The sequence below is a fragment of the Lepisma saccharinum genome, chromosome 21, assembly GCF_977018435.1.
Source record: "Lepisma saccharinum chromosome 21, izLepSacc3.1, whole genome shotgun sequence".
In the NCBI taxonomy this organism is placed as follows: Eukaryota; Metazoa; Arthropoda; class Insecta; order Zygentoma; family Lepismatidae; genus Lepisma; species Lepisma saccharinum.
The window spans coordinates 6,255,884-6,283,444 of record NC_139249.1 but is presented as its reverse complement, the minus strand read 5'-3'; the positions used below and the strand labels follow the sequence as shown (position 1 = coordinate 6,283,444).

At 36.2% G+C, this 27,561-nt stretch overlaps 1 protein-coding gene across 3 annotated transcripts in view; it reads right to left on the bottom strand.

Annotated features, from left to right (window-relative positions):
- The window catches only part of ytr (U4/U6.U5 small nuclear ribonucleoprotein 27 kDa protein yantar), a 38,236-nt gene extending 11,399 nt beyond the window's left edge, over nt 1-26,837 (bottom strand). For 2 of the 3 annotated variants that reach the window (XM_083142386.1, XM_083142388.1), the window contains exons 1-3: nt 26,681-26,836; nt 21,078-21,238; nt 5,427-5,563 (exon numbers count right to left, since the gene is read on the bottom strand). In XM_083142386.1, coding sequence (XP_082998512.1) covers nt 5,427-5,563; nt 21,078-21,217 — 277 coding nt within the window. In that variant the 5' untranslated portion in view covers nt 21,218-21,238; nt 26,681-26,836. Of the gene's footprint in view, nt 1-3,671; nt 3,759-5,426; nt 5,564-21,077; nt 21,239-26,680 lie in introns of all 3 variants that reach the window. The other variant, XM_083142387.1, reaches the window with a different exon arrangement.
- Between the last annotated feature and the right edge of the window lie 724 nt (nt 26,838-27,561).

The following is a 27,561-nucleotide window of genomic DNA, read 5'->3' as shown; positions in this document are numbered from 1 at the left end:
CATTATTGTTCGGATGACAGAAAAATTGTAATTAACGCAATTGGAAAGTATGAAAAAGTCTTAAACTTTAATGTCGTTTCGGACTGTCAGTTATTTGTCAGTCACACAGGGATATGTATAAGGTATGCTCAAATGAAAAGGAGACCTTTGCTGTAGCGGCGTTGTATCTAATCGAAGAAGGTAAATATGTTTGCCGATAGATGGCACGGTGTTTGTCCCAGTTTGCAGGTGTAGCGAACGGCTTCGCCTGCTGTTTCCTCAATTGGTGAGAGTTGTTTTGCGTGGACGGGTGCATTATGGATTCCTCCAGATCAGCTCAGAGAGCTGTAATCCAATTTCTTCACACAGAAGGCAAGCATGCTTCACAAATTTATCGCAGGATGAAGGGCATCTAGTCATCGACTTGCTGGGACGGGGTGAAACAGTGAACTCTGAGCGGTATTGGTTAAACAGGCTATCAAAAAGAAGCGCAGAGGTAAGCTCTCGAAGAGGATAGTGCTGCTCCAGGACAACGCTAGGCTACATGTGGCCAAGAGGACCCTCGACCTGCTGAGAACATTTCAATGGGAAGTTCTCACACATCCTCCGTACAGCCCCAATATTTCCCCATGTGACTCCCATATCTTTGGCCCCTTAAAACAATCACTGAAAAAGGTCAATGATTCACCTGTGACGAGGAAGTGCAGAACATCGTGGAGAACTGGATCCGTACGCAACCCAGGAGTTTCTACACTGAAGCCATCCACTCCTTTTCTACGCGCTGGGATCAGTGCATCAATATCAATGGCAATTATGTGTAGGTATCATGTTACACATTAACTGCAATTAACATATTATGTAATGCAAATATTCTGCAACATAATATTCTTTAGATATAACCGAAATCTCCTTTTCATTTGGGCATACCTATAGTTATTGTGCGAATATGGAGTAAAAGTTGAGAAATGTTCTGAAATATAGAAATAATATGTTAAAATAACTAAAATATGAGCCAAAACCTAATACCGTGCGTCCAATTCGATCTGCAGCCGAGAGATCGGGAGAAGCGTGGCGGGCGGCACTGACGGAGATGCCGACATTTGCGGCCTGAAATGCCCGCTTATTTTTATGGACATATGCAGACATTTATATAAATATTGCAAAACGAGCACTAACCTGTGTTATAAGAGTATGGTTTTAATTTTAGTAGCTTAGTGACTGTATGTGCCGATGATTTTGACACGCCCACCTCTTGTGAAACACGGCGTAGAGGTTTGTTTGGAGAACGTTCTAATGCTGCACCAATATCATCGACTTTTGCTTCGGTTAGAATCCGTCGTTTTTGCTTAGGTGTTTTAAAATTTAACGATACAGTTTCTCGTAATTTAAGGACAAGATGTCTAACCGTATCTCTGTGTGGAGTTGAAACGCATGGGAATTTCTGTACAAATTACCTACACACGTCTCGACACGAGTTTGTTTTCACGTGTTCTAACGTGAATCTTGCGGCTGGCATTCCAATCGTCTCACTGACACGTCATACATACACACTACAATAACACAAACAAGTAACTGCAAGTAACCAAGAATAACACTCTTGCGCACAGTACGAAATTAACACGCTCTTGGTTTACATAGCTCGCCACTATATTTACAACTCTGTCTTCATCTAGTCGCGAAGGAACAAAAAACTCGAGCTCGGAGATTTCGGATTGCAAGGAAGCTCACGAACACTATTGACTTTTAACGGTTTCTTCTACAGCGTAATCTTGCTACAGTGTTGCACATTCAAAACCTCCAAACGATCCCCATCGGCACAAAACTCTTTCAAGGATATAAACTTAAGTAGGACGTTACTGGTCAAAACTATGATTAAAATGCTTTATTATCTGTGGCTCTTACCATCGTTTCTAAAGCCAAGCAGAACTTGGATGAATTACAGAAGAACTTTTGTGTGTTATAACACAGGTTAGTGATCGTTTTGCAATATTTATATAAATGTCTGCATATGTCTATAAAAATAAGCGGGCATTACAGGCCGCAAATGTCGGCATCTCCGTCAGCGCCGCCCGCCACGCTTCTCCCGATCTCTCGGCTGCAGATCGAAATGAACGCACGGTATATGTAAAAATATGGAAAATAAAAACTGCATGTCTCAAGTTTACATGCAATGGTATGCAAAGATAACACAAAATATAACTGATTTCAGCTTCATACATAAATATGTATTTACACATAAATCCTGTCCCTGCTTATTGCAAATAACTTAGAAAAATTAATTGTCATCACTGTCATCAGATGAGAGAATAATGTTTCTACAAGACCCATATCTTGTCACAATTAATCTAATGGTATAAATAGCATATGTTGGTTCAATCAGCCAACCAAGCAAGCCTGTCTCAAAATTTTTAAAGAAAGTTTGAACATCCTGCACAGTATGTTAAGATAGCACAGACTTGTTAAAATAGCTGTCAAGGGAGTTTTAAGGGATTATCCTAATTTGAACCAATTGTCTATAGCCTGTGCAATGGTTTCTAATTTCAAAACCTCTGAAGAAGAAGCCAAGTGAATTTGAAAATTTGGATTTTTAATTTGTGTCTAGACATTAGTCTTTTAAACTATTTTTCCCTACATAGTATACCCGTGTGTCTTATTTATAACACGAGAAAAATGTGTTTACAAGTACGTAGAAAATCATACAAGTGCAACAGCCAACAATATGTAATACCCCTTGACCTATTAGGTTCAAGTGAATGCAAATGGGTTTTAAGAAAGGAAATCACACATTCTGTCCTTTCACCCCCCTCCCCACACAACCAATATCAAAACCTGGTTTTACCAAAGCAAATTACCAGAGTCTTCAATGTTTTCCATGAAATTTCAAATTAAGTTCCCACTGAAATGAGGCTGTGGTTTTTGATATCATTGGGGAAAATTTAATTCTTTTAGGCACAAGAACAATAAGAATATGTTTTGATTGTATGGTACTCTATTTTCAGGCATCGTATTTATGTATACAAAATAACAGTGGTTTCATGAATTATTTTGTCATCTTTTTACATATGGCAAATTAGTGATTTTCAATGTCAAACATCTATTTTCACTGGAAGTATGACTACCAAATTAAATATTCCCACACTTTTCCAGATTGGTGAATACAGTGAAACCTCGATTTTACGTTTTTCAGGGGACCGAGCTGAAAGGACTTAAAATTTGGGAAAATATAAAATCGAGGGAAATTTTGCTATGTTGGGACCATCAAGATTCAACGTATAATGCCGGAGGATGGGAAAGGTTACAGACAACTACCAATATAGACTGCACCCGCAATTACTAAACCCAATACACTAAATTTCTTTCCTGCACTGTAGCTCCAGCATTGATTTTTATATTCTAACCTTACAACCATACACTCCCGATTCCTAGCCTATTGTTCGGTATACTTTTACTTGTATGTACGCATTGCTTGCATTGTAGAATTATTTTCTTGTAGTTTACGGTTATTACAAGCATAAGAAAACAGTTTTTCGTTGTGACGTTTCAGAACACACACACCCTTCATCAGACATTTATTTTTAGTTTGAAGGGAGCGTGTGTTCTCCTGAAACGTCACAACGAAAATCTGTTTTCTTACACTTGTAATAACCGTAAACTATAATAAAATAATACTTTTACTGTTGTAAAGACCATACCTTCACTTCTACTTCTGTCTCTTTTCTGTCTGTCGTCATATCTTCTTCCATTAAATCTTCCCTTCCCTCTGTAGCCGTCGTAGTGTCCTGAAAGGAAAAACTGGCTCTCCTTACCTAACTTTTCTTGTTATTTGCCCTGCAAACTCTCGAGCTGCAGTTAATGGACAAGCATCACTTGCCCTTTTCCGAAAGCATCCTCCCTACTTCGCTTCTCTCAATAACACAACAGAGCATTGTACACTCCAAGGCAAGCATGCACCTTTGACACAGTTTCATCTTTCACCTTTACTATATTTCAATGATACCAGATATCATGTTTGGATTATGTATAAAGTTCTCCTTGCAATGCTACTTTTGTTTATCATTCTGCTGAACCTCACCCAGCAATAAAGTCAATTCAATTCAATTCAATTCAATTTAATTCAATTTCTAGAAACAATCAAATTCAACAGTTTCTTTTAGATCCACATTCAGGAACCAATCAGCCATGTACAAAAGGATTCAGGGTACCCGATCGTATCAAAATATAGAAAAGAAGAAAAATGTTTTGAAAAGCATCAATGGCAACCAAAACGTTAGTCCACAGAATATGTTGGCACATAATATTAACAATGTCTAATGTATTAAACCATGGAAAGAAAATTGACACATGTCTCCATTTCACCTATTTCTTACTTTACCGCCTAATGTACAATACTCTTAAAATTAAAACAGTCAACACATGAACATTTAGTCCCACAGTACGCACCAAACCATAACTTCAAATTACCATACTATATTAAACAATAAACCTGTAAAGAGATTTATAGTAATCAGTCATTCTTTAAATAAAATGATAAAAATTACTGCCATCTTATAAGGAAGTGGGGAGATGATATTTTATTATTAGCAAATATTTTCTAAAATATATTTCTGGAGTCTGAATTTAAGATTTTCACACTGTTCTAGCCTGTAATTTAAACGGTACTGGTAAAATTATATGCAGCCCTTACTCAATGCAACAGAAATCCTTTAGTTTTCATCCAGATTGCTTATCATCATTTTGACCCTACACAGATACAAAAGCAGACTTACAGATTCCACTTGATGCCCATGCTGATAAGTTGAAATTGAAATTATTTATAGTTCAGAACATTTGTAAATTTTAACATGTAAGTTTTCCATTACAATGCTTGAAGTAGTGGGAATATGCGAGGATGCCATCCCCCAATTAAGAAAATGTTTTGAAATCACCCTCCCCCACCAAAATAGGATAATTTTCATATGTACTCCCCCTACTGCATTGTCTCCATTATACCCCCTCTTGTCCTAACATCTCCCACTAGGAATTTCCACTTCAAGCTACAAAAGTTCTGGCCTTCAATACTTATAATATGATATAAGATAACCATTTAGTCTCAAAATCAATTTCTCTGCACAAAGTTGTTGCAATAATAATAATAATCAAATTATGTATTTTTTCTTAATTTCAAAGTACTCCGGGTAAGAGCTGCTGTAATATTGGACCCACAATATTCAGACCTGAAAGCAGAATATGATATTTCCATATCTCTTCTATGGAAAATAAAACCTACAGATCATCATTTATAGCTCATGCATAATTAAATGGGGTGAAATGCATAGAAGCAAGAGAAAAAAGTTCTTACAAAATAAATTATCTCCTCCAACAATCACATAATAATTCTACGATTTCTAATGCACAAATTCAGAATCATGATCCGAAATTACAAAATAATAATAATTGTAAAGACTGACCTGATATTTGGGGTCGATCAGAATGAGATCTTGATCTGTTGGAATGGCCAGATCTACCTCTGGAACCGGACCGTGATCTAGATCTTGATCGAGACCAGGATCTCCTGCGCCTATGCTCCCTGTCTCGGGATTTGTCCCTGGAATACCAAATTTATTTCATTAGTTTACAAAAGAAACACATGCTCAAGAACATTTACAACAATGCAATGTAAAAGCCTAATAGGGGTATTCTAGCATTACGTGTGTGTCATTCACACATAAAATGTAAAGTTCTATACATGCGACTGGATTAAAATATTCATAATGAATTGATTTCATAGAATTATGAAGTACTTTGTGGTGTCTGCTAACAAATGAAGAAAGTATGATGGCATAGCCTGAAAAAGAAAAAAGCATTAAAGAAAATGTGTTACGTGTGTGATGCTTCAAAACTGTAGCAAAATTTGATATGGGTTACAGATGCTAAAAAAAATGTTTCTGAAATATGCAAATTATATGCATTCACTAACATTTAAACCTTAATGTAATTAATAACCCATAACACAACAGCACATGAGGGCCAACTGCCGGCCTCACTCCCATCTGTTGAGGTGGGAGATCATAGGACCAGTTACAGGGTGACGTCTGGTCAGCATGACCAAACCTCAGTTGTAGATTGATTGATTTGCTTTATTTTATAACACCATTAAGCCTTGTTTCCATGATATGAAAAACTCAATATGCTGACCAAGGCAGAAATTTATTTTATTATAAAACATAAACTAAACGTAATGTTTCTATCTTCTAGCAAGGTATTCTTCAGACTCTGCACCAAGTACAAATGTAACAAGGTACAAAACAGGACGATAATTGACAAGGGAAAGCCACCTGCTAGAATGTTCGAGAACAACTTTCTAATAGTCTGGAGGGGAGTAATGTTTGTGTATGGGTCATTCCACGCCATTTCAACCAGGTCATGACACCCACCAACTCTGATTTCGATGAAATTTCGTGTACACCCTGCCTTTATGGTTGAAAGAAACTCCCTATTTTTTTTTCACTCTAACTTAAACAGTTTTCATTTTACAGCACTTTGAAATGTCATCAAATCAGTGTTGTCTGTCACTCTTGAGACCCTCGACACAAGATACCCTTGCTTACATTTTATTTCTTTTCTCATTAACCAATCATCAGATCTCTTTGAAATTTTACATAAAGTTCAATGAAATAATGAGAATTTCAGAAAAAAATACATCAGCACTCAAAAAGTTTTACAAATGACTATAAAAAGACTAATAATGTATTTGTAGCCTAATTTTTGTGGTGGGAAAACTAGGTTACGAAAATCTGAACTTTCCTCATGTGGGTATGATGGAACCAAAAACTTTTCATGTTGAAAATTATTGCAAAGACATGCTCTTTCTCTAGAAAAAATAAAATTTTTGGTTTTTTTATTCCTTCTATCGAAAAATGTTACGTTTTTTGGAAATGGCCTAAAATTTCAGGGTCAATCCATACCAAATGGTCCAGCACTGGTCGCTCGACCATTTTTAAAATTTTTCATTTGTTTGTCGTTGTAACCCCTGTACAAGGGTAGTTCAAAACAGGCATTATTTTTCTAAAACTAGGCTTAGTTTGAAAATGGCGGCCATCTTTGTTTCATGACTAGGCATCATTTCTGGCCTATGCAGATGGTTGCGATAATTATGATAACTCAGCTAAGAAAAAATATAGAAATCTGGGGTAAAAAACATTGTTTTCAGTACATTTCAGGCTACATTTTATGTTCCTTATCTTTTTTCACCACATCTAATGCAATTGGCTGAAATTTAGGGTCAAAACTGACTGATATTCAATTTTGAAGAGAAATCAATGTATAGGATATATTTTTTAGTAGGTAAGCAATGAAATATCAGAGCTATATATTTTTTTAGAGGAAACATGTACATCTAAAGTTTCAGCAGAAAATATTTGAGCTCTGTTACTGGTTTCTGCATTGAGTTAAAGCTCTTTAAAAACGCTCATTTTTCTCAAAATTTGGGCCCCAAATATATGTCTGGTTGGAAAGGTCTTCCCGATGGCATAGTGGTTATGTCGACGTTTTGTAATCAAGGGGTCCCGGGTTCCATACCCAGGGGAGGCACATAACGGTTCGGATCCTACTTAAATAAACTTTAGGTCCAGCCTCGAATAGCCTTCTCTGCATAAAGTAGACTTAAAACTGAAATCAAACAAATATCTGGTTGGGAACCTAATAAAATTTCATATTTACTGCATAAAGAGTTACCTGTAATAAATTTCGAGATTGATATTACATGATGATAATGTTACAACAAGGGGAAGTTTGGTAAAAACAGACAAATTTACGATATTAGTTACAATTATAATTATTTACTTTTAATAAATTATCCTGCAATTACAATTATTGTACGTATTAATTAATTGCAACATATGAATGGCATTGTAAGCCCGTTAGTAGCTATTGTCAAAGAAAAGGTGTGTATGGCTGTGTGTCAAATATTTTCTGCTGAAATATTGGATGTACGTGTTTCCTCTAAAAAAATATATAGCTCTGATATTTCATTGCTTACCTACAGTACTAAAAAAAATATATCCTATATATTGATTTCCTTTCAAAATTGAATATCAGTCAGTTTTGACCCTAAATTTCAGCCAATTGCATTAGATGTGGTGAAAAAAGATAAGCAACATAAAATGTAGCCTGAAATGTACTGAAAACAATGTTTTTTACCCCAGATTTCTGTATTTTTTCTTAGCTGAGTTATCATAATTATCGCAACTGTCTGCATAGGCCAAAAATGATGCAAGTCATGAAACAAAGATGGCCGCCATTTTCAAACTAAGTCTAGTTTTAGAAAAATAATGCCTGTTTTGAACTACCCTTGTACAGGGGTTACCACAACAAACAAATGAAAAATTTTAAAAATGGTCGAGCGACCAGTGCTGGACCATTTGGTACGGATTGACCCTGAAATTTTAGGCCATTTCCAAAAAACGTAACATTTTCGATAGAAGGAATAAAAAAACCAAAAAATTTTTTTTTTTAGAGAAAGAGCATGTCTTTGCAATGATTTTCAACATCAAAAGATTTTGGTTCCATCATACCCACATGATGAAAATTCAGATTTTCTTAACCTAGTTTTCCCACCACAAAAATTGGCTACAATTCCATTATTAGTCTTTTTATAGTCATTTGTAAAACTTTTTGAGTGCTGATGTTTTTTTTTCTGCAATCCTCATTATTTCATTGAACTTTGTGTAAAATTTCAGAGAGATCTGATGATTGGTTAATGAGAAAAGAAATAAAATGTAAGCAAGGGTATCTTGTGTCGAGGGTCTCAAGCGTGACAGACAACACTGATTTGATGACATATCAAAGTGCTGTAAAATGAAAACCGTTTGAGGTAGAGTGAAAAAAAATTAGGGAGTTTCTTTCAACCATAAAGGAAAGGTGTATACCATATTTCATCGAAATCGGAGTTGGTGGGTGTCAAAATCTTAGTTTTTGCGTTGATTTGATGTGGAATGACCCGTTTTGTAACTTGATACACTTGTACTTGGTACAGAGTCTGAAGAAGATCTTGCTAGAAGGTTGAAACGTTACGTTTAGTTTATGTTTTATAATAAAATAAATTTCTGCCTTGGTCAGCATATTGAGTGTTTTGCTTGATTTTACTTCGCTTTTGTATAATTTGTGAAGGGGTTGAGGGATTTGAACCCGGGACCCCTGGCATCGTAGCACGATGTGCTAACCACTCCACCATGGGGGCTGGCCCCAGTTGTTGTTGTATGTTTCCACCTGCTACTCATTCGTAGCTTCCCAATTTCCCCACAATGATGGGTGGCCACCGGTTCCATACACGGGCCGAAATCTCCGGAGAAAAGTTGTTAAGCTTCCCCCAGGAGAGTCGAACTTGCATATCCACAGCCCTAAGCATGGCACCTTAAGACTGTATGGTCACGGTGTGTGCAATTAAAAACTATAATAATTTCCCGATTGATTAATTTTGTTATTTACATGCAGTGGGACCACTTTCCGTGGAATGCCCCCCAAAAAGTAAAAATTAGGACAGTCAATACCACTTGGATCTGATTCCCATAAAGATGCCAATACCCAGGGGTAGAAAAATACAGAGTAGCCAGTCAACATGGTGCCACAAAATTTTCAAACTCAGTGATAAAAAAATATGTTTTTAGTATTTAGAGTTAACTTATGGAAATGTTCATTACCTTTTTATAAAATAAAGAGTACAGTTCTTGTTTCTTTATGTTCGAGTGTTTTCTGTATCATTAAATCAGAATAATGAACAAGTCATTGTAAATGCTAGCCAAATCTTAAAATATGTGGCGATATGGTCGATTCCACCATATATTAGAATATATTGCATAGTTATTCGTGCATTCTTTAGGATGGTTACTCTGGAGCAAGAATTAATTACTTTCAATGCAATCTTGTATTAATAAAGTAAATGTTTTAAGTCACATTTCAAAATGTGTATCTTTATCTTAGTTCGATTCATGGCTTTCTTAGATCATATTTACAATAAAAAAACCTGGCTCCTGAGAAAAAGGAGCTGATACCTGAATTACTTTCATTTTTTATTACCCCTATCCCTGATCTTACAGATTCCCATAGATGCAGATACAAATGTTTGAAAACATTAAATCCCTATTATGTAATCACAAAATAGTTTTTCACACCAAACTTGTGTAAAATAAAAAGAAACTTTGATTTTTCAAAATTTCCAGGATACAGTAGAACGTCGTTTATCCGCATGTCAGCACACTCAAAAAAGCAGATTCAACGAGTGTTTTCTCATTTCTTGTTTGTTTATTTTCGCTTGTGTTACACACAATATGGCGGAGAAAACTTAACTAGCGTCGATGATCAGTGGTTACGCAGTGTTGCAACCTTCTTCATCGAACAATACCCAGTTTCGTGTTACTGATTTTGTTCGAAAACTCCACGAACCATGCACATAGCTCCACAAACTATTCATAAATAGCCCCACAAACCATATACGGATAGCCCCACGAACCATGCACGTCAAGGTTAGGTTAGGCAAACATAGTTAAAATTGTCATGTTCTTGGAAAACAACGGTGTGGTTGGAAACACTGACCAGGGGTTACATCATCGAATGCACGCAACATTTACTTCACGTGGTGGAAGGACATCAACAGCTTTCGTGCATTGGAGACATTAATCATAAAAAATACATGATTTACCAGTGCAGTATATTAAGCGATGGGAAAAAACACTTCCACGACCTTTCAAAAGTGTACAGAAAGACAGTTCGGTAAGTACTTTCTCCTGTAAAATTGAAGAAATACGTTTCCCGGATACTAAAATTTTACCGTAGATATAATAGGGTACTGTCCAATTCCAATATTAGTTAACATAGTCATGGTTACAAAACAGGTGGGCCTCCCCCATGGCGCAGTGGTAGCATCATTGCCTTGTAATTACGGGGTCCCGGGTTCGATACCCGGTGAAGGCACAAGTGGTTCGGATCCCACTTTAAACTGTAGGTCCAATCCCAATTAGCCTTACTGTGCATAAAGTGGACTTAAAACAGCAACTCAAACTTGCAAAACAAAACAGGTAATCCTTCCTAATTAAAGTCCCTTGAGTCAAGCATGTTATACCAAAGGAAAGAAGGGCATGTTCGCGATACTGATGTGAACACGAGGGATAGCTTTTTAAAAATTATATAATAAAAGATTATACTTGAATATTTTAAAAGTTGAATAAATTCAATATTCAGATCAGCATACAGATTTCATTCGTTTTATAGTATTTAGGTAGTAAATTGTATCAAATAAGTGAAAAACTGCCCACAACAAACAATTCAATATTACTGAACTTTAAATGCACTCTTAAGTCCACCATGGCCATGCAGTCTAAGGTGCAAGCTTTGGGCACTGGCTACGGGATGCATGCAGGTTTGAGTTTCTTGGGGAAAGTTGAGACTGTCCTATTCTCAAATTGTCATGTTCAAAGTTAATATTATTTATGTTATTGATGTTGTTTTAACTTATGCATGTTTGTTTTATATATATATTGTTATAATCATCTTATCACGCTGTATAAAATACAAGAAATCAAATTGCTGTAACCATAGCAACAAGAAATAATAAGTACTAAAATGGTGATGGAAGTAGTGAGATTTTCTGCGCCTGTATTGTATTTATTTTAAATATAACGGTTATTGTTAATTACGCAATTTTATTTGCATTGATAATTGTTCTGCAAGTTTAAGCGCAGCGACGGTTATCAAGAGTGGCGACCCAGAAGCCAGGATTGTTCAAAAAGTGTGCAATCTTCTGACAGTGGTAAGAATGTCTGTTGTAATGGAACAGAAATTTTGCCATATGCTGAATTAAGACTTACGTCACAATCTTCAGTGTGCTTGTATAACGTAACTTCTTAAGTGAATCGTCATATGTGTAAAGATCACAATGGCTGATAAGTTAAAACAAAGTAAATCTAAATCGTCGCGTAAAGAAACAAACATTCAGGCTAATACAATGACTACTTACTTTGATGCTGGTAATCCCGTAGTCGCTTCCAGTAATGCGAATACTACAGAACATGATGTTTGTTCTACAAAACCCGACAAATTATCTTGTTGTAATGTTCCTGACAATGATTTGAGGTATGTTCAGTGTACACAGTGCTCGTCATGGCATCACATATCTTGTCTCAAACTTACAGTCACTCACTGGACAATTTATTCGACTACACTAGAAAATTATTATTGTAAAGATTGCAAACCAGATTATGATCCTTTTAGTTTGCCAGCTTATCTAGAAACTCTTAACCCGAATTTTGGTGATTTGTTAAGTACTGTTAAGAGTATTCAATTGCTTATGGTCGCTTCTAATGAAGACCTCAAGACGAAACTAGAACAGTCTAATGCTGAAATGAAATCTCAGTTAGAAAATTCTATGAAATCACAGTTAGAACAGTCTAACGAAGAACTAAAAACACGAATGGATCTTGCTAACCAAGATATGAAATTACAGTTACAGCAATGCAATCAAGAATTTGCAGAGCTTAAAGAGAATATTAAGTCTCAGTTTGAACAATTGGAACTGGATATTTATAGTAACCTATCTTCAAAATTTGAATTGGTTCATCAAGAAATTAATACTGTTAATCAAAGATTAGACAACTTGACTTCCGATGTTAAAACACAACTTGATTCAGTAGCTTCTGAATGTGTCAAGAAAAATGAACATTTGGGAAGTATTTTAAATAGCAATATTTCTCAAATCCGAACAGAACAAGACGTTCAAGGACAACAAATTTTAATAAATAAAGATTTGATTAGTGAATACGATAAATCTATTACAGTATGTTCATCCAAAATAACTGATATTAACAATAGATTATCATCGTTGGAAGTTGCTGGTAAGGAAAATGTACATTTTGGAACGTATCTTATTGATTGTAAAAACAGGTTTCAACATATAGAATCTCGTATTGATGTTTTGTAAACTAATTATGCAAATTCTCAATGCAACACAAAAGGAAATTTGAAACCTCCCTTTGCACAAAATAGTTCTCAAACTAAGACATCACGTGAAAGGGCTAGAAATGCAGTTGACTCGGGGGTGGCTAATTCATCTACTTATTCATCTGATGAATCTTTAACAACCCATGTGAAAAAAACGTTCGATGAACCGCATGTTCGAAATTGTGTTCGCTGGAAGCGAAACAAAAGATTTATTCCAACCTGCAATGAGGAACATTATCGAACTAATATGTCACCTAATAGTGTACAGTTTAAGGATACAAGTAATTATGCGATTAACAATATGCAGACAACTTCTAGATTGAATTCTACCGTTACAAATATTGATAAGCATTCCAATGTTCAACAATGTTGTTCTGCTGATGGGGAAAATAGTTACATAAATCAAATGTTTACATACTCGCAAGAACCTAACCTCCCTGTCGTTCATCATAGTAATGTCCCTGGTGAAACATGTGGGTTTCGTCATATTTCTTCCTTGCAGAATGAAGCTTGCAGACCATGGTTTCAAGGTGAAAGGCGTAATGCAAATTTAATGACTGGCACAAGTTGTCCAAATGCTGAAATTGGTGTTAATGAGTCAAATACAAATAACAATTACTGCGATAATCCACAAAGTCAGTTTGATCGTTGTATTTCTCCAACGTCTTTACCTGTAATTACTGTTGGGGATAGAGGAAACAGATATGTAAAGATAAATGAACTGTCTCATTTACCCAAATTTTCTGGGAAAATAGAAGATCAATCAGCTCGAGAATATCTAGAACATCTTAATTCTATGCTTGATCTTATGGGCATTCCAATTAACAAAAGGCTACAGAGTATTCAGCAGTGTTTCACCAACAGAGCTGCGTACTGGTATAAAACTCACAAACGTATGTTTTCTTCATATGATCATTTTCAAAGAGAATTCATGAAGCAATTTGCAAGTCCGGAAATAATGCAGTCTCAGTTATCAGTATTAAGGAACAGGAAGTATGATCCTACAGTACATGGTGATTTAGAAAGCTTTGCGTTGAAAACATATTCAAATTATTGCAATTTAGTTGAGAATCCAAACGAATTGGATGTTATTCAATTAGTTATTAGCCACTTACCAAATAATATAGCTAATAACATAACTTGTCACGAGATACGTTCTATGGACCAGTTGACAACTATGTTAAGGAAATTAGATGTTGTCCGAACTAGTAGAAGAGGACTTATTTTCCTACCGGAAGAAACCGATAATAGTAGTAAGGTTAAACCCAACAAGAATCCTGACAGTATGAAATCAAAATTTAGTGTCAAGCAAATTAATGTTAAACACACCAAAAACACTTGCTCATCTTCTACTCAGACTTCGTCGATGGATGCTCAAGTACCTTTTACTAATGAATTTGGCAATGCTAATTCAAGATATGGACAGTTTAGAGGCAGCAATGGTAGTTTTAGAGGACGTAGAAATAATCAAGGCTATTCAGGATTTACATATAACAGAAATTTCCTGTGACATTACAAATAGGAATTATAATCAGGATGCTATAACTTCTCAGTTACCTAACAGTAGTCAGAATGGAAGAATTTTCTACAATAGGCAAGCGCAGTATTCAAGTGAGCCTGCTCTCGCTCCTACTTACAGTCAACCTGTTAATGTGACTTCATTACAACCACAAGATGCATCTACAACTTCTGGAATATCAAATTCTCCTTCTGGAAATGTATCAAGGACCTTTACACAACAATCTGGTATTGGAACATCTTACCAATCAACAACAAATTTAAATTAAAGGAGCGGATGGAAGTGCCTCGTTCACTCTGCTTTCTTTCAGAGGCCAAATTTGAACAAGCGAAATTCATTTCAAACACAGGAAATTATGAATGTACGTGATGATAAAGACTTCATATCGGAACCACTACAAGTGAATTTTCTATTGGAATGGTTTCAAGAAGAACCTGAATGGACTGTTAGGGATTATGATATTCCGGTTCCATTAACTGAAGTTCCAGTTATTCATGGAATTATTTGTCAAATACCTGTAGTTTGTATTATAGATTCTGGAAGTCAAGCAAATGTTCTAAATTTTGACGTTTGGTGTAAACTATCGTCTTTGATTGGCAACATTAAACTGGATAACGTGGAAGATGTAAAACTCACCGGTTTCGCTGGATCCAAAAAGTGTAAAGTTGTTGGCAGTAAAATTATTAATCTGCAGATAAAGCACGAATACTTTTCTATGGAATTTTTTGTTCTTAAAGAGTTGAATGCCGATGTCATTTTAGGAGTTTCATTTTTGAGGAAATATAAAGCTGTAATTGATTTTAAAGAAGGGAATGTACGTTTGCTAAATGATAAAGGAAAGGAAATTTCCTCTGTTTTAACTCGGCAATATTCTTCTACAGAAGATTCAAAATATTGTACAAAGTGTAACTTTTGTTCCGAAGTTATATTAAATGATAATGAAAGTTATCCATGTAGATTGTTACGTGATGTGTCAACTTTGAATGATGATGTAGAATATATGCCAGCTAAGAAGTCCATTTATGAGTCTGTTTTTAGAAATGATAATTTAGACAATTTGCAGAAAGCTGATTTATTCAAACTTCTGTCGTATTATCACGTACAATTTTCAGATAAACCTAGAAAAGCAACTGTTGAACCTTACAAGATTCAATTAGATACCGTAACACCTATTACAAGCACACCTTATCCCATACCAATATCAAGGAGACTACCTTTAGAAGAAGAGCTTTCAAAGTGGGAGAAATGGGGAATTATTTACCAGGATTCTTCACCATATCTTAACCCTCTACATATAGTGCCAAAGCAAGGAGGTCTTTGGAGACCTGTGATCGATTTTAGGAAACTTAATCAACATGTTATCTCTCCACAAGTGAGGGTAGAAGCAATTAACGAAATGTTACAGAGGTTCCTAGGATGTGTTTACTTTTCTTCAATTGATTTATCATGCGGTTATTTTCAAATACCATTGACTGAAGATTCATATCCTTACACAGCTTTTTCTTATAGAGGCAGACAATATCTTTTCCGCTATCTTCCGTTTGGGATTCGATCAGCAGTCTCAGTGTTCCAGGACAGGATGAATAAAATATTCTCCACCGATTGCAGAAATTTTGTTGTTTGTTATTTGGATGATATTCTAATTTTCAGCAAAGATTGGTCTCAACATATGCAACATGTAGAACTAGTTTTACAAAAGATAAAGGGTGTCAATATGTCTATTAAATTTTCCAAATGTAAGTTTGCTTACAAAGAAATCTGCTTCCTTGGACACATAGTGTCCGGTGATAAAATTATGGTTGATCCTGCAAAGAATTCAGCAATTATTAATTTCCCAATTCCAACAAACAAACGCTCCTTGTGAAGGATCTTAGGATTGGCTAATTGGAGGCGAAAGTTTATTGAAGGATTTGCTGAAGTGGCACAGCCTTTGTATGATCTGTTGAAAAAGGAATCAAAATGGCAATGGAATGATGTTCATGCTTCAGTTTTTGAAAACCTCCGCAAGTTACTGATATCTCCAAAGGCTTTGTATCAACCAGATTTCACGAAGACTTTCAATGTCAACACAGACGGTTCGAAGAAAGGAATAGGAGCTGTTCTATGGCAAGACTCAACTGAAAATTCTGAAGAAGGACCACGTATAATTCAATACGTTAGCAGATCTCTTAAAGGCAATGAGTTATCATACAATACTCACGAGATTGAATGCTTAGCGATATTATTTGCTTTTGAAAAATTCTACATTTACATAGCTGGAACTAAAGTGAAATTGTTTACCGATCACCAATCTTTGTCTTGGCTAGAATCTACTAAAACTTTGAATCCACGATTAAATCGTTGGAGTTTGAAATTACAAATGTTTGATTATAATGTATATCACGTGCCGGGAAAATCTAATGAAGCTCCAGATGCTTTAAGCAGATATCCTGATTTAAGTACAGGTTTTCCAACTCTATCGGAACTATATGTAAATAACATAAGTCTTGATTTTCTTAATGAAGATAGTGTAACATTTTGGCAAGAAAGTCAAAATTCGGATTCTTATTGCAGCGCCATTCTACAAAAGTTACAAAATGGGAATTTGTCACAGAATATAAAAAGGCAATATTCGATTCAAGATAATATATTATTCCTGAAACATTTGAAAGAAGACAAGTGGAAACTTGTAGTACCTATTATTGTTGTACCCAAAATTCTTCATAAATTACATGACTTACAAGGTCATTTTGGATACTATAAACTATTTAATAAGTGCAGAAGTTTATATTATTGGCCTAAAATGAAAGTTAGTATCAAGCCGTATTTGAACGACTGTCTAACATGCGCAAAACTAAACAAGCTCACACAAAAATTAGTAAGGATGAATTGCATGTATATTCTACTACTCCACATGATATGTTATCAATAGATCTTGTTGGACCGTTACCCAAATCACAAGGATATAGTTACATATTAACAATAGTTGACACGATGTCCAAATTTCTAATGGCTTATCTGTTAAGGAAGGCAACGTCACGTGAAATAATTAACAAATTCAAGCTCCAGTATTTTTACCACTATCCAGCATGTAAGGTAATATTATCAGATAACGGTTCCCAATTTAAATCACAAGAGTGGAAGTTATATATGAATGACTGTAACATCAAACATATCACCACGTCAGTTTATTCGCCTTTTGCAAATCCTGTGGAAAGGTACAACAAAGAGTTAATACGATTGTTACAATTATATACTTCGCAAAATCATCAGGACTGGGTAAAATATTTGAATCATGTAACAGGACTTCTAAATAATTCAGTTTCGGAAATAACAGGTTTCACACCTAGTGAACTTTTCCTTCATCACGAATTAAAAGATTCAATTCTCAATCAAATTAACTGGCCAGATGATTTAAAGTTTGTGCCCTGGAAACATAAGTGTTTTATCGCCAAAGCACGTATTAAGGAAAGATATAAGTCCAAACCTATTGAGTGTGATGCAAATAAATTGAAGATAGTCCCAGGTGATATTGTTTTAGTGAAAAATCATGAACATAGTAGTGCAATTAACAAGAAAATTCATAAGTTTATGGAATTATGGCTTGGACCCTATGTAGTTGATGCTGTGAAAAACAATTATACAATTTTGATGTCTATGGACGGAAAGAAGATAACAACAAGGCAGAACTTGTCAAATATCAAGAAATTTAATTGTTCTGATGAAAAAAAGGAAGAATTGCTTAAACTAATGTAACTGTCATGAAGTGATGCATAAGTAGCTGTCAATTCGAAAACTAAGATGACATTTTCAGAACTTTAGTAAAAAGAGTATTGTAAATTTGTGAATTGGTTCATTATGTCAAGTGAACTCTTTCATTATCCTGACGAGTGTATATTAAAAGCAGGACCCAAATCTTATATATTATATATATAAAAAAATGTTATCTTCATTTTTTTTTACCAGGAGAAGGGGAGAGTTTGAGACTGTCCTATTCTCAAATTATCATGTTCAAAGTTAATATTATTTATGTTATTGATGTTGTTTTAACTTATGCATGTTTGTTTTATATATATATATATTGTTATAATCATCTTATCACGCTGTATAAAATACAAGAAATCAAATTGCTGTAACCATAGCAACGAGAAATAATAAGTACAAAAATGGTGATGGAAGTAGTGAGATTTTCTGCGCCTGTATTGTATTTATTTTAATTATAACGGTTATCGTTAATTACGCAATTTTATTTGCATTGATAATTGTTCTGCAAGTTTAAGCGCAGTGATGGTTATCAAAGTGTAACAACTCTTGCCGAGATATCAACCTGTGTATGGGACTGGTGGCCACCCACCATCGAGAGGAAATTGGGGAGCTACGAACGAGTAGCATAACCCAGTCATAGATGAAACGTTCAAGCCTGTATTATTACACTATTAAACGTATTATTATATTTATTAATAATGACTTAATAATACTCAGCGGTGAACGATGAGACTCAGTGAAGTGCACAGACTCCTCTCAGGTACAGGGATAGTGTTAGGCAAAGACAATATTCACAGCACAGAGAAATAAAACCACATTGATGCAGTAGATAAATTAAAAGGTTTTATTCATTATTTATGGCAATTATAATGCGAATATGCTTGAGACGAAGGCGAGGATCTCGCTTCATCAATGAATTGACTCAACTGAAACGCATAAACTCAATGCGAGGCTATCGGCACGCCTATGATCACATAGACCTAGCTTGCGCCCCGAACTACCACACCAAGAGATATGCAATAATAACTGAGCCAATATTTGCTTTCTAGCCTTTTAATCCAAATTAATCATTAGGCTAGCTCTATTTCTTAACGAATAATGATTGCAGTATTGTGCATAGCATCAATGCATGGCCATCGGCATAGCTATGGTCGTATAGGCCTAGCTTGCGCCCCGAACTACCATATCAAGATGTATGCACAACACCGAGGAGTTCTTTTTAGATTTAAAAGCTTTGTCGACCTGTGGCGAAAGTGAGTTATTTCTTACGTGATTTCCTCGCTTTTATACTATTTTGAGAACACAGATTCAAGTACAGATGAATCACTCACTATTTACAAAAAGATACTACCAACAAAACTGACATCTATACATGTTTAGAAATACAAATTCGTATAGTGCACTCTCGCAAACATGAAGATACACTAAACTACTCATAATAGAGCATAAAATACAATAAACATTAAACAAAAGATATACATTACAAACAAGGTGCATTATTACATATAATAACAAGGCAATTACGCTTTCTTTCACAAAAATAAATATATTAGTGACATATTTTCTACTGGTGACGTCACATAAAAGTATGTATCATATCACAGAGAACCTACAACGACGACTAGGTGTTCGTCATGCTGACCACACATCACCCCGTAACGGGATGAATAATCTAGTGAGGCTCGCAGTCAGTAAGTAAGCACTGGTCCTCGTGGGCTATTATGCCACAGGTTATTATTTAAATACACTGTAACAGGGTGGCTACTGAATGACCTATGTAAAATTCAACTGGAACTCCAGTTTCTCAAATTCAGGGTAAAAGTAGATGGCTATTGTCGCAATAAAAATTAATTTTATGGATCCCTTACCTTCCCTGAACACTTAAAAATAACAATTAACATAGTAGCAAATGATATATTTGCACTCAGATATATCTTACAAATGTCTGGCTTACCAAATGTGGCAAATATCTCAAACCTTCTATGAACAAAAAAAAAAAAAAAAAAAGCCTCAAACAGTGCACTTTGAAATGATCATTTTTCATGCCTGAAGAAAATTCATGGATCAAGGGTATTCAGAACATGATGAGAGAGAAAGTGCTACTACTGGTTGTAGACTGCAGTGACAAGCAAGCTTGGAGAAAGGTAACAGATGTGTAAATTAGCACAGGAAGATGTGTTCATCGACATTGTACCATCTGCTAAATAAATAAATATGAAAGTAATCAAGATTTGAAACTTCTTTCCTTCTTCATAACTACTCAAGAATGTTCAATTTCATTTCATTTCCTCAGACAGAGTTTTAGCCTTCCCAACAATTTATTATCCATGTCAGGAGACGATCGCAAATGTTTTCTTAGGTTTTTATGAAGAGCGGACTTTTTACACTATTTCTGAGGAAGTTTTTAGACTATCCTTATCCTTTTTTAATGTGTTTTTAAGCATAAAAGCAGTCATTTGTGACATTTCCGGAAAGCAAGCAATTATTTTTTTAATAAAAATCTTTAATCAAACTAAAAATAAATGTTTCATGAAGGGAGCGAGTGTTCTCCTAAAACGTCACAAAAAACTGTGTTTTTAGGCTTGTAGCAACCGTAAACTACAAGAAAAATAATTCTACAATGCAAGCAAAGAGTACATGCAAGAAAAGTTATTTTTTAATGTGTTGTGCTTGTTCTGTGCAGGTGATTTTACAACCTGCACTTTTTACATTTCTCAAGGTGCTCCTTACACTCCTTCTTTAACTTTAAGGTAAGGGATTTAGAAAAGGGGACATTTCCTTGTATACTTAGAAGGGTGCAAGATGACCATACGTGCTGAAGCACCTAAAAATGTTAACTCAATCAATTTTAAGTTACAAACAGTACCTCCTCCTTCTGTCCCTGTCACGATCACGATCCCTATCTCGTTCTCTATCTCGATCTCTGGACCGATGTCTATGTCTCTCTCTCTCTCGGGATCTGCTTCTTCTTGGACGCCTCGGAGAGGGCGTTCTACTGCGAACCATATTTTAGAACTTCTAGTTGCACTGCATGGAAAGTAAAGAAAAATTACATTTGTTCATTTATCTCAAAACAGCATCACCACATTACAAAAAGAACAGAAACAAAGTATACATATATGAGCAATAAAATGTTACTGAAAATAGTGCAAATTTATTTGTGGGTGCAAAAACCACAAATAACTGATACATCTGATCCTGAAGTTATTGCCTGGGTAAGTAAAAACTTTCTATCACAGACTGCTTTCACAGTTTTAATGTCACCAAACCTAACACTCCTAACACAAAAGTAAAATTACTATCAGCATTACACTTGCGACTCTTAACGAAATAAAATTGATCATGCCTAAAAAAAAAAGGCTGTTTATTCACCATACCCCCTGGAGAATTACATTGAAATTTGCATAAATCGACAGATTTTAATGTTTTATGTAATATAAAATTACTTCCAGCATGCGGAAAACACAAATAACAGAGATATTCGATCGATTATGACCCGCATAAGCAAAACCCTGCCATTTCAGAGTGCTTTCGCTACTTTTATTATTAAAACCCTTTCTATGCACACTCAAATCGTGAAAAAACATATCGATAATAACTATTGGTACCAAACCTAGCAATCCTAACCGAACTATGTAAAATTATAGTTGCTGTTGTGGAATGTCGTTTTGGGTGCTACATTCACTTGCACGAAGCCTTTGGACTGTTCTTCTTCGTGGGCAAGTAACATGCTAAGGTAACATACATACTGTACTTCACAATAACACATTTCAGCGAGTTGAACTGAAAACGTTTATAAACAACAAAATTTTCGGTAATGGTTCCAATTGTTTTATGATTTTTTCCAAATTCTCCTAGCAGGAAGACTATTTACCGTAGAATTTTGGCAATCATTGTCACACGAAATTCAAACCTTCCTTAAAATAAAGAGCACCATTTGGATTTTGAAAGAAAGTTATGGAACGACTTCCATGAGATGACATGGATAACGACAACTTGAGATGACCGGACCCCTCTCCGATTTTCTTCATATTTGGCATACTCACTAATTGAGGCCTCCTAATCACAAATCTGAAGTTAAAATTTGTGGAAACGTCTAGAAATTGCAAAATAGGCGAAAATAAGGCGTTAGTTTTCAGAATGGAAACTGTCGATTTTCGCAAATTTTTTGTTTCACAACCAAATATATATATTCCTGATACTACCACGACACCAAATTTTAAATATGTTTGCCTAACCTAACCGAACTAACCTAACCACGTGCCAATGGTTCGTGGGGCTAGCGTCAATGGTTTATAATTATTTCCAATTTCTAGATCCTGATACTAACACGACACCAAATTTTAACTATGTTTGCCTAACCTAACCATGCGCCAATGGTTCGTGGGGCTAACGCCAATGGTTCGTGAGACTAGCGTCAATGGTTCTAGACATGACTGACAAATTTTAACATCATATTCGTGATTAGGAGGCCTCAATTAGTGAGTATATGAAATATAAAGAAAATCGAAGAGGGGTCCGGTCATCTCAAGTCATACCAAAGTTATTTAGGTTTTAAAAAAAAAAAAAAAGAAAGAAAGAAAGAAAGAAACTTAAAAATTACCTTACGCAAGCATGTGCATGGACAAGATATTTTACATTGACAAGCTACTAAGTTTCGTAGACTAGTGGGAACTTATTTTAATGCTAAGAGAACCAAACCTGGCCTGCCTAACCTAACTACGAAGGCATATATTGAACAAAATCTCAAGTAATCGCTAAAACTCCACAGTATATGTTAACACAAGTTAATCGAAATTGAACTATGTTAAAATTGCATTCATAGCATGATGAAATTGCAATAAAACAAAAGTAACTTGGGCCAATACCATGCAAAACATTTCACTTACTCTAGGGGGTACAGAGGGTCAAGGGTACCACAAAAACCAATCAGGAAAATTACACACACAAATTTGCATTTTTCACTGTGTGGTTGAAGGATGAAATGTGCCAAGTGGCACACAAATGACAACATCTTTCACCATTTTTATTTTCAAAAACAGTTGTAGTAGTATTATTTTCCTATAGTTTACGGTTATTACAAACATAATAAAACAGTTTTTCGTTGTGACGTTTCAGGAGAACACACGCTCCCTGAAACGTCACAATGAAACACTGTTTTCTTATGCTTGTAATAACCGTAAACTACAGGAAAATAATTCTACAATGCAAGTTGTAGTAGACATACTCAAAGAGAGAAATAACACTTTTTATAGCATTTTTTAAATGTACACACTTCGATCATTTATGTAAAATAAAATTTCATTCAGGGTGAGGAAACCACAAATAAAATATACATTTGATCCCAATGGTACCCCACAAACCACATATTACTTCACTATAACACATCGCCACATGTAGAGGCCAGCATAGTCTGCCTTTTACCTACCCACTGCCCGCTTGCACGCGATAACAGGTTTACCTGCTCGCCTGCCCACGGCAACGAGTCGACTTGCGTCTTTACCCGGGTTCTTGGTCTTCAAGGTGCTCTGCACTTACAAGGTACCTGGGCATTCAACAAGACCCGGGCACCTGCAAAACCTGCTGGAAGGAAACAGCCCTCCGGCAGCGTGTCGCTCCAGGTGTTTCATCACCACGTGGATGGCTGCAGCCAGTGTTGCCTACTTACGTAGCTACTAAATCCTACGAAGTCCTAGGAGGAGCTTCTTCTCCAAGGAGAATTTATACACTTAGCGATTTAAGTTCAGCGTAAGCAGTTTTTATCTTATTGCCAGGAAATGCACGCAATATTACAGTTTCATTTATCTAAATGAATGATCGAGCAAACAAAAATCTCCTCACTGAAAACTAATTGTTCTTCATTGCATGGTGCCTTAACCAGGCACGCAGTGGCGCAACCAGAGGGGGCAGGGTGCATTGCTCACAACCTTGGACGGAAATTGTCTAGCGGAGGGGTCAGGGTGGGGGTCAAACATTAAAGTACAAGTCTCATCAAGTTCAATGCCGTAGCAAAGGGGTAGCGGGAGTCGGTCCTGAGCGCCGAACGATCTAAGTGAGAAAAGTTTTAAAACAGAGAATGCTATGGTGGCCTGTGATATTATTTGCTATTAATGTTGGTTTGTTACGAGTTGGATGAATTAATTATGTAATACGTCGCTCCGTGTGAAAAGAAAATATTGTAGATGGAAATTTTACATGCCATATGTATGTACATTCGGAATGCATTTATCATGCACTTTCTTTCTTTCAAAAATAGTTTGTGTGCTTGTTTTCCATTATTAGCTAATGTGAAATTGACGTGTTGAAAAAAATATTTCTAATCCTCTGTTTCAACACAAATGCGTGAGAACCGACTTCTACCCACTTTTTGCGTGATTTATGAGGATAATAATGCCTTTCATGCTACTTTATTACTATTATTGTGATTGTTGTTGTTGTTACGTTTATCCAAGTACTTGCCCCCCCCCCCCCCCCCCCAACGAGGGTAACGGCAATGCCCCTGGCTGGCTACGGCCCTGGTGTTCGCAGTAGAACAGTGTGTTGTTTGACTCGCGACCTCAGCGTCGAACGTGACATGTTTCAGTCCTGCCCTATATCACTATATATACGTATATTGGTTATTTACGACATATACTTATAGATCCTGTGCCACGGAAAACCTATTTCAATGTGTGTGTGTGTGGGGGGGGGGTAGCAACATTCGTAAATCTCATTTCATTGGTGATGTGGCTTATGAAGCTTTGAGTTCCCTTTTTTAAGTAGTAAAAATCTAGTGCAGTTGGCAACACTGCAGAACGGTGTGGGTCCGGCGCCGTTTCTACTCGAAGCAACTACGTCATGCAGAGGGAGGGGCCTGCAGTTGATGGAAAGAACGAACTGAGACCTACTAGGTATCGTAAGACTGCGGGTACCCGGCGGGTCTACAATGCCTGCCAGGAACGATCTGGGCAGGTGGACATACAAGCTGCTCAAGCGAGGATGTTGCGCAGGTTGCATGGCATTTCAGGAGCGATGTCTCGCGAACGGGTCTGCTCCAGGTCTTGTGCAGGCCTCTGGCCACATGCTCTAAACAGAAAACCTTCATAAACCACGAAACATTTTCCACTTTCTAACAGGTGTACAGATAGCCAAGGGTCCACTTTACTCATAACATGAACCACGTCTTCACAAATATGCCAAACTGACTACGTTATCACTGAAGTAGCCTTGAATTGGCAAACCTAGATGAAACAGAAGTTTCTCTCTTTCACTTCTAGTAGATATCTAATCAATGGCATGAAGTAGTACAACTTGGTAACAAGTTTTTCTTCACTTTCATGTTTATGTCAGAAAAGGAATCAATGGGGGAAATTACATATGCCGAACATAATCTTGATCAGTTTTATAATCATGCTTTTTAAATATTTCAAACACTCCTTTAATTGTATACATGCTGGTATTGAATAAATGTAGTGTATGCACATGCAATTTTGATACAGTGACAAAAAAGCATCTCAATCACATGCCCCAACAATAAATTGATCGATATTGAATATAAGTAGACTGGTTCAAATGGAGACACAATAAAATGGATGGCTAGAGTCTACTTTACGTCCTTATTGCCTTTTGGTGGTAACCGATAGGAGTTAACAACACTGCAGGCTCGTCTTTGTGTCCGCGTTGTGAATGTGTGTGCTTTGCTTGTTTGCCTTCTGAGTGGGGATTGCTTCTTTGTGTTGTGCATGAAGAAGAACAGGTTCCAAAAAATTGTAGATCCCCAGTAATAATTTAGTACATCGTTAAAAACCGTGATGCAGGCAGCCGGCATCTCTTCGGGTAAGTACATTTTTCTTTTTACACTTTCTGTTCACGATAGCCCCACGAAACGTTGTTGAATTCCTTATATAATAGGCTTTCCAACGATATATGACACGTATTCCTTAGGAAAAGGACGTAAAGTAGAGTCTTACCCCCCCCCCCTCAAGAGTATATACTGTACAGTAGGATGTACAAGTATTGCTTAGCAAAATTTTCAATTTCTTCTTGCATCCTACATGCTTGTAAGGCGTGGATTTTACGTATGCTGCTGCATAAGTTGTCAGCAGCGTTTTATTTCAATTCTTGAAGCTCTCATTACGTACAATAAAGAGAATAAACATGGTGATGGACAGTTCAAATTTCATTCATGCTTGAAATAGTGTGCTACTTTGAAAAATACGCATTATATTCAAGATTGACTTACTGAACCGAAACTATGCAATCTTCAACGCTTACTAGGGAAAACTATTAAACTAAGCTTTATTTTCGTTAATTCAAAATAAGACAAATGAGAACCTAGCCAGGAACGGTGCGAAGGATTTACAAAACTTTGCTATTTTCACCAAACAAACATATTTCATGGACTTCCATTGAAAGGCACTCAATTTCCGCCTCAGGAGTAAACAATAGCTACACGTAATTGTCTGTTTTTACTTGGCAATCAATACATACCTTCACAACATAACCAAATTATATCAGCTTCTATCTTCTGATTTCAGTGAACACGGATAAATTAACACGTTAAAATAGACATACAAGATAGACGTTATGTTGTAGTTGTAGGTTAGAAACACACATTTCACCCCTTGTCATCATTCATGAGCAGTTCTACGTCACAAGCAATTCGCACAGTATTCACAAATATGCTTGTATGAGAAATTCTTTCCTCTTTAAAAAATGTATATCTCCTGTATGTAACAAAAAGGGAGGCAACAAAAACTTCAAGATGAATGACACGGATGCTCTTAATCCGCGACATACAGGGAGAAGAGGCAGGAGCACCAGCGCCCCAAAGGGGCAGCTAGGGGCAGTTGCCCATCTGAAATATCTGAAGGAAAAAATCATATAATTACCACAGCGAAATTGTAGCGACATTTTATGGTAAATACGCGATAACGCCCGGATACCTTTCACTCATTTATTTCCTTAATTTTACCACTGGTACTTACCTATTTTGCCTTGCGGAACATTCTTTAAGGTGAAGTTATGCCTTACCTCCACAAACCATGCACGTTAGCCCCAAAAACCATCCACGGGTAGCCCCACAAACCATTGACGTTAGCCCCAAAATCCGTCCATGGGTAGGCCCACAAACCATTGACGTTAGCCCCGAAAACCATCCACGGCTAGCCCCACAAACCATTCACACAAGGTTAGGTTAGGCCTGTTAGGTTAGGTTCCATTAGCACTCATTTCACCCCTAAATTCATCGAAAAAAGAAAGCGCGGCGCCATCTGCACGCACACAATGTAAACAACGGCATAATGTGGCAGGCAATGCCAATTTCTTACGTAAAAAGTTATTAATTCTTGTTCGGCAGCATTAAACTACGA